Source organism: Haliotis rufescens, unplaced genomic scaffold (assembly GCF_023055435.1).
Source record: "Haliotis rufescens isolate VD_foot unplaced genomic scaffold, xgHalRufe1.0.p SCAF_18, whole genome shotgun sequence".
NCBI lineage: Eukaryota > Metazoa > Mollusca > Gastropoda > Lepetellida > Haliotidae > Haliotis > Haliotis rufescens.
The window spans coordinates 17,253,089-17,262,464 of NW_025963868.1; the positions used below are offsets into that span (position 1 = coordinate 17,253,089).

General features: G+C 40.0%; 1 protein-coding gene across 3 annotated transcripts in view; it reads left to right on the plus strand.

Moving 5' to 3' along the window:
* LOC124126066 (selenocysteine-specific elongation factor-like) overlaps nt 1-2,548 on the plus strand; it is a 77,213-nt gene extending 74,665 nt beyond the window's left edge. For all 3 annotated transcript variants that reach the window (XM_048398302.1, XM_048398303.1, XM_046489491.2), the window contains exon 7: nt 2,076-2,548. In XM_048398302.1, the coding sequence (XP_048254259.1) occupies nt 2,076-2,224 (149 nt within the window). In that variant the 3' untranslated portion in view covers nt 2,225-2,548. The remainder of the gene's footprint in view (nt 1-2,075) is intronic.
* The last annotated feature ends 6,828 nt before the right edge of the window (nt 2,549-9,376 follow it).

Genomic DNA, 9,376 nt, shown 5'->3' on the forward strand with positions numbered 1-9,376 from the left:
GAAATTGTCTCATTATTTTCGTTCCTTAAACATAATGTTGTTTGGAATTGAACCACAAAAGTCACCGTTTTTGTTTTCCTTCAACATGTCGGAGAAACATTCAGAGAAACATTTGAATTCAAACTTATTTAAATTAAATACAGATACTAATTATTTACTGTTTACTATTCTCTATCATTTCATGTTTTCCAAGTCCAGATTTTGATTTCCAAACAGCTTAGTCACACATTTTCGACTTCATGTAGGTTTCTTGTTTTGTAGCAAATGAATGATATTCTATTACAATTTACGGCAGTGGTTATCACAATTTACCACAGTGCAGTTATTACAATTTACCACAGTGCAGTTATCACAATTTACCACAGTGCAGTTATCACAATTTACCACAGTGCAGTTATCACAATTTACCACAGTGCAGTTATCACAATTTACCGCAGTGCTGTTATTACAATTTACCACAGTGCAGTTATCACAATTTACCGCAGTGCTGTTATTACAATTTACCACAGTGCAGTTATCACAATTTACCACAGTGCAGTTATTACAATTTACCACAGTGCAGTTATCACAATTTACCACAGTGCAGTTATCACAATTTACCACGGTGCAGTTATCACAATTTACCACATTGCAGTTATCACAATTTACCACAGTGCAGTTATCACAATTTACCACAGTGCAGTTATCACAATTTACCGCAGTGCTGTTATTACAATTTACCACAGTGCAGTTATCACAATTTACCGCAGTGCTGTTATTACAATTTACCACAGTGCAGTTATCACAATTTACCGCAGTGCAGTTATTACAATTTACCACAGTGCAGTTATCACAATTTACCACAGTGCAGTTATCACAATTTACCACAGTGCAGTTATCACAATTTACCACATAGTCTAACAGTGCAGTTATTACAATTTACCACAGGGCAGTTATTACAATTTACCACAGTGCAGTTATTACAATTTACCGCAGTGCTGTTATTGCAAAATACAGCATTATTTCAATTATCGTCGTAACAGAGGTTTTTTTTCCCCCTCCCCGCTTTGAATTGAAGACAACTTTCAATACATACCGGGCCTTCAGGCATTTATTCTTTAAATATTTATTGTGAGGCAGAAAGGTCAAATGATGATAAAAAAATTATAGCTTTAACAGGAGTGTCATCTTAAATTAATTCTGGTTCTTTATGAGGTTGATATTTTCTACACAAATGAATACAGTTTTAGTTTTAGATTTTGAACATTTTATGTCCATTTTCTAAAGACTATTTATGGATTTTACTTGAAGTTGCCTTTTTCCCTTGACAGGTAATATTAAAACCATCCACAAGAAGCGTTCCATCAATTGAATTTTTGAAAACTTTTGGTAAACTGTTAATCTTAATGGTAATCAATGTGACAGACATAAAAATACTGCCTTGTGGCAGCAGATCCTGATTATAATGATCAGACGGTGTTGAACCAACACGCTTGAAATTGCCTGTCAGTTAAAAACTTTGATATAAATTGAGACAAACGGCCTTGCAACCCAAAGTCATGTTAATCTATTTATGTACCTTGTTTCCATGTTGAGGTAGACACTTCATGTTATTTGTTAATAATGGCATCCTTAACAAATTACTCCAACCTGACTAAATGATCAGTGGTTCTATGATTTTTATGAAAACCACAGTGAATATTTGTTATTAAATCATTTGATATCATGTTAATCTATTATTGACCATTTGTTCCATGGTTTTGTAAACACAGTTGGTCAATGAAATAGGTTGATAATTGGAGGTATGGGTATGACCATGTCCAGGCATAGGTATAGGAACAACTATAGCATCTCGCCATGAAGCAGGATATTCTTCTTATGTCCAAATATTATCAGAAGGGTTTCCAAACATGATTGCAGTAAATGTTTTAAGTGTTGATTATGTATGTTATCAGACCCTGTAGCAGTATCATGAGCTTACCCAAGGGAAGTATGAGGCACATGAATGGAAAAGACGTCATTATGATCTTCCCAATTACTGGTGGTACCTTCTGGCCTTTCTTGGGGTAACATTCTGTACTTGTTCTTTGTTTCAGAGGGGTTGAGCGAAGAGGTGTATGAGATGTACTGTAACAGCAAGAAGAAGAGCAAAGAGGACATTGCAGTAGATACTCCAGCATCTGTCAAGGTCATCCTCAACTTCAAGAGATATGTCTATGATCCTCTGAAAGTGATGAAACAATGATAGTTGGTCAAAGATGAGATTCTCTTCATTGATGATATTCATATACTGCCCATTGAATTATTATCACCTTGTATGAAGAAACAAAATCTTGTTGATTAGAGCCACCATATCACAAAGGAAATTCAAAGGAGGTTGCCCTCTGTACAGTGCTGAGCAATAATTTATTTACAGTATTGCACTATTCAATTGTCAGAAATAAGTGTTTAAAAATATTTAAAAACTATACTGTGTCAAATTAAAAACTTCACATTTTTAAAAGTAATCCCATATATGATATACAATGGACAAATGTATCAGAAAAGATAATTTTTAATCATTAATGTCCAAAGAAGGATTTTAATTAATGGTGGTAACCATAATTTGTTCCAAGCACCTACAGTATTCGGTAATAACATCAACAGTTTAAATCATAAGTCCCAAGCACGAGAATCTGATGGCACACAAGTTCAGTAGCGTGTATGGCCACCATGTGCGTTGACAACTGCCACACAACGCCTCCGCATGGACCTTGTGATGCTTGTGAACACATGATTGGGAAGACGACGCCATTGTTGCTGCAAAACATTGCCCAGACTTGCAAATTCTGTGGTTGGTTCTGGAGAGAGCGCAGACTTCTGCCAAGAGCATCCCAGATGTGTTCGATGGGATTGAGGTCGGGAGACCTTGACGGCCTGTCCATGACCTTGACTCCTCCATTTTGAAGGAAATTCCTTGTCAAAATTGCTGTGTTGGGTCTAGCATTGTCGTGTTGGAAGATCAAACCGGGTCCATGTGCTGCCATAAAAGGCAGAAGTTCTGGTGCCAGTATCTGGTCGCGGTAAGCAGCAGCGTTGAGGTTGCCACGGATGACAAGAAGCCTGGAACGTGCATTGCCACAGAAAGCACTCCACACCATGACACTTCCGCCTCGAAATCTGTCAACTTCCTGTACACAACACTGGGCGTAACGTTCATGACGGCGCCTCCACACCCTCGCCCTACCATCAGCAAATCAAAGATTAAATCGGGATTCATCACTGAAGACGACTTGATTCCAATTCCTCTGAGTCCATCGTAAGTGTCGCTGTGCCCACAATTGACGTTGACGTCTATGTAATTGAGTCAGAATGGACCCGCAGTATGGCCGTCGTGCTTGAAGGTTTAGCAGTTCTCAGACGGTTTCGAACAGTTTGCGCACTCAGTCTACCCCTAAACAGTTCATTTCTGGTTGATGTAGCCGTCAAAAATCGGTTACAGAGGTGATGTAAGACAATCTGACGATCCTCTGCATGTGACGTCACACGTGGTCGACCTGGCCGAGGGCGATCAGCGGTGGTACCCGTTTCCTGTAGATGCGTCTGTAAATCATAAACAGTCTGTATACTACAACCCATCGTCCTTGCGACTTCAGCTACGGATGCTCCCATCTGCAACATGCTGATGGCATGTTCACGTTGCACATTTGAAAGGCGTGGCATGACAAATGGCCGTAAAGACTTTTGTTTTCTTGTGTTTTTCTTTTTTTGTTAATGACTGCTAACAAGTATGGCTGAAAACATGTGCGGCATTACGGCCACGTGATCAGTTGCACGTGAAAAAACACTTTTGCCACTATAGTGCTGTGCACATGATTTTGATCGATTCACCTGCACAAAAACGGGTGTTATCTGAAGACAATACGTGGCCATTACTGTTTAAATACACAATAAGGGCCCACAATGATAACTGGTCAAAAATTTTAGGTTTGTGAAGTTTTGAATTTGGTTCAGTATATTAAAAATATACCCCTTTATGGCCTTTATTTCATTTTTACCACAGTATATTTGACATATCACATGGTATTTTACTTTGATGATAACCAGAACCAAAATGTTTTTGTGTGTAAAGAATCATATACATTTATATTTCTATTTTATGTTTCCGGATAAATACAGTATTTCATCACTTGATGCATGACTAAAAGCTTTTTCTCAACTTTGTTTCATTTCATGCTTTATAAATGATTATTTTGATACAGGCAATATTTATTCGATCACAGCATACCATGTTATGCACATATGTAACATAATTATAGAATAACCCTAGACGTAGGATTGAATACAGAGTATATATCACGAGTGACAGATTTTCTGTAGTCACTTGTGCTGCGTTGGTTATTCTGTTTATTACCCATAATCAAAATAAAGACATGTTTCAAGAAAAAAACAAATGGTTGATGATGAAGAATCAGATCAATCTGTGTGTAAAAAAACCACTCACTCCAACCACATTACTCAGTCAACATGTTACGAGTGAAAAATATAGTTTATATTTAAAACCTTTAAAGATCACATTATTGCAGTTATATTTCTCTCTGATTTACACAGTGTATGCTATCTAGCATTGACAAGAGAAGACAAGATTAAAAATATACATCAATAACGTGCTCCAAGTAACATGCACACACGCACTACCTGTGGAACTACCTACATACACACATTCAAAGTTTGAACACAATTGGGCAACTGAGCCAAAGAGAAGCAGCGCTTTCTCAATGGTGTGGCTGTAGACAGATAGTCTTAGACAGTTTCAATACCACTAGTGCTAGCACTAAGCGATTGAGCTTCAGTGACTTGAATGAATGAATGGAGTTTGGTGCTGTACCTGTGGAAAACTCAAACGCAGCCAAAGACAGGAATTCCAGCTCGGCTTTGGACGGGTGCACCAACTCGGCTTGTAGGCCAAGAGCATTAGACAAAGAATAACCACAACCAGATAAAAAATAGTAGATCGCTGCATTTTTCGGGAGACCTCCAGAAAGTCATACTGATACCCCTGGCATTAAGTTCCCCAAGGTTCCCCTTGTGGCATTTTGAAAAGTATGAAGGAAAAATTTGCAATACTTTAATCAAACTGGAAAACAGTAGAAAACATCTCCTTCTGTCAATACAATAGTTTTAATACTTTCTTACTTAATAGGAGGATAGCCAAGTACACTACTATCAAAATCAATCAACTTTTGGAGTAGGAATGATATTAGGTCCCAACGAAATATGTCCAGTGTCATTATATTGTTCATGAGCTGCTGCAAAGGAGTTAAGAGTTGTGTTGACTTGAAGCAGTATATGTATAATGCATGTCTTGGGTCGAGGTATATGAATGCCGCCTTATATCTGCCTGTTAACCAAGATCATTTGTTACACCAACACTGTTGGTGGCAAGTACAGTACGAGTCTCAAGAATTGGTTGATATTCTGAGTAGTTTGTAATCGCAAATGAATATAAGATGCACTCATCACAGATGAGAAATCTTGATGGTGATCTGGTAAATTGTATCTTTGACAACTTAAATATCAATGTACGAATCTCACAGGTCATGGTACTTTGCATGTTGTGGGTGGTATTACATGTGTCAGCACTCCAGGTTCTGAGGCAGTCCAGGCTCTCTCCCACGGTCTACCTGAAGGGTCATGACAGCTGCTTCTTTAGGTCAATTCGGAAAAGTTCCAGTGAAAGTTTACAAAAAAACAAACACATCAAGATTCAAGTCCATCAAGTTTAGGGCTCTTGAACTTTCACTGTCAAATGCACCCCTCTAGAAGTTTGCAAAATGCTTGGAGAGTTGCTCGTTAATAAGTTTCTCACTTAATATACCTGTGTCACAACGTCCATCATGGAGTGGCTTTTTGCACAGTCCATTTGGCTTTGTGTTTCCGCTCAACAGTTGGCTGAAAAGTATTCAGTTAGTATTTGACTTGTCACATTTGACCGGCCTCTCCAAATTTCATGCAGCCAGCCATTTTCCATATGCAAAATTTGCCCACCTCTCTTTACCAAGTGAAACGTTTGATTCATGTCATGTCTCCTGAGCAGTACCACAACTTCACTTACTTTACCATTCAATGAACAGAAAAATCCTGGAGTGGAAACTTCAGTAATCAGGCAACAGCACATGATTTTGTGCAATTGCGGAAGATCTCTGTAGGTGTCGGGTAGCCTAGTGGTTGATGTGTTTATGTGGATCAGGCAATTTCACTTGGTATCCAGTCAGCTTCAGCTTTAACTGGTCACACATACCCAGACATAAAACTGAAGAGGAAAGATTGAGTGACCAGCATTAGTGGTGACAAGAACTACATCACTGTGCCTGGAGTAGGGATAGAGGTGAACTCAACATCATTATTCATGAGGGCCACATGTGTAATAAAGGTTAGCTCTAAAATGGAATCATATCTTCTTCCCCAGTTTCTGAAACACCACCTTCCTGATGTAAACAAGAGTCATCAGAAAGATGCCATAACTCAATATAGTCATTGCTAACTGTGAATATTGACCTTACACAAATTTATTGCACCCAAACACAACATTTGGTGACTTGTCGCCAAAATACAGCATCTTGAAACCAAATTGGGAGAAACTGCATGGAGAAAAAGCTGTAAGCATGCTCCACGTGCAAATACGGCTACTTAACCTTTATACTGATGGGTATAAAAAGTTTGCAGTCCTGCTGCGAATCACTCTCTGATGTTCTGTATACGTGACTCTCTTGATGCCAAGACTGAATGAAGACAGTAGAAACAGAGCCATTGGACGTCTGGAAGCCGGACAAAGTCAGACATCAGTAGCCAGGCACATTAACGTGAGGCAGAGTACCATTTCTCGTCTGTGGCAGCGCTTCAGACTCCACAACTCTACAAGAGATCGACCGAGAAGTGGAAGACCCAGGGTCACAACTGCCACGCAGGAACGCTTCATCCGGGTGTTTCATCTTCGCAACCGGACAATCAGTGCAGCATACACAGCTAACAATCTTCCTGGTCTTCGTAGAGTCTCAGCGCAAACCATCTGAAATCGTCTAAGGCAGCATGGGATACGAGCAATGAGACCATATACAGCGCCCGTTCTGCGGCAACATCATCGTGCACGTCTGCAATGGAGCAGAAATGTTCGACTATGGACCCTAGTGCACTGGAGAAGGATATGGTTCAGTGATGAGTCGCGGTTCCTGCTGTATCGCCATGTTGGTAGGATGCGTGTCTACAGACGGAGAAATGAACGTTACACTCGACACTGTATTTATGAAGTAGACCGATACGGCGGTGGAAGTGTCATGTTGTGGGCAGGCATATCCGTGAATGGTAGGACAGATCTGGTGCACGTGCAGGGAAACTTAACTGCTGTACGCTACCGTGATGAAATCCTTCAACGTCACCTTATTCCCGCCATTGACGCCAGGAGAGAGATTTTCCAGCAAGACCGCATACTGCACGTGTTACCATGGACTATCTTGCCCACAACAATGTTACTGTGCTGCCATGGCCCTCCAAATCGCCTGATCTAAACCCCATTGAACCTTTGTGGGATCTGCTAGACAGACGTGTACGACGCCGACGCCGACAGCCTCAACCACAGACGCTTCAACAGCTGAACCATGCATTGCAGGATGAGTGGAGAAGAATTCCACAACGCATGATTCGACGACTCATACAGTCCGTGCCCAGGCGGTGCAGAGCTGCGATCGATGCTCGTGGTGGTAACAACCGGTACTGACTTTGGCACAGTGCCATCACAGACACTGACGTCCCAACATTTAAAGGCTGTTTGTAGTGTAAGAACCATCTGCCTCATCCTGTGTAAAATTTGGTTGTTGTATCTTCATTATTTAATGTGTAATCCTATTTCATTAAACATGTCATGAAACACTGATTATTCTGTTATGCGTTTCTTTTTTTGGCCAGTGTATATAGACATGAAATGTTTGGCAAGGAAATATTTCACAGTTTATTTGTTATACTCCATAAGTGAACCCACCGTATATGAAAACTAAAATCCAACTTGTTGCCATGGAAACGTAAAAAATAAAAATGTATAAAATTCCTAAAGCGCTCAAGGTACCATTTCAGTAGGTGCCTGGTAGACATGCAAAGTTTTGTAAGAAAGTATTTAACAGTTTTTAAGTTACGCTCCGGAAATGAACACTACCCTTATAGAACCTAAGTCCACCTTGTGGCCATGGAAACGTAAAATATATAAAATTCTAAAATTAGCAAAAGCAAAAGGCACCAGTTCAGCATGAGTATGTGACTGAAAGATTGGCCAAGTTTCGATCAAATACACTGAATTTTTTTCGAGTTCTGCCCCGGAAAAGGAAATGATTACGGACGGATGGACTGACAGACAGACTGGCTGGCTGATGGCTATATCCCCCCGCATTATATGCCGGGGATAAAAAGGCATCATGGGCAAAAGCACAAAGAGCGTCCTGGTCAAGCCCCCAGTCAATGTTAAGGATGTACTACTTGATGTTTCATGCTTCAACCTTGACGGTGGTCACTTGCCCCATGTTACAGCCCTGGCCTGTAGATGCTACATTTGGACAGGTATGTGACCATTGTGTGTTCTATGTACTTGATCACGATGGACCAAAGACTAAAGTGGTGTTCGATGGATACGGCAATGCTTCCTCAGCAAAAACTGCCAATCAGAACCTGGCAGAATACCTTTGCTGATATGGCTTTTGAACTGGACATGAAAACCACTAAATCAAAGAAGGCTTTTCTGGTGAATGGCAAAAACCAGGATAGACTACTACACAACTCATTAACAAATTTGATGTCAGAGGACTGACTCTCAAGCAAAGCACTGCAGATGTGGACTGGTGGATAGCATCAACTGCAATGGATACTGCCCAAACACAGCATTAACCTATTGTGGTGGACACAGATTTGCTGGTAATGATGGTCACCACAAGCCACTCCTAGCACGGATCTCAGTATGAGACGGAACTCATCACAAGTGTACAGTATCTTTGAAATCAAGGCAGCATTTAAGGGCATGAAACAGCACCTAATGTTTGTACATGCAATCAATGTATACTCAACAACAAAAGTTCCTGTGACATTCATATTTTAGTGTATTTTTCAAACAAGTAAAGTTTGTTTTTTCAATATTGTAGTACATGTATGGAATCAAATCACAAAAACGCAACTGCTACAGGAAAGCATGCATTCCATGCAAAAGTTTACTTTTATGCAAGTCCCATGCATTTCACTACCCAAGAATGGGTATAAAAACGTGCGTAAACGGGATTCCATATGCATTGTTAAGCATCGTGTTGACAACAACCACTCAGAAAAACAACAAAATTACGCAATTATTCAACATTATGAAATGCCACGCCTGTCCAAAAATGAG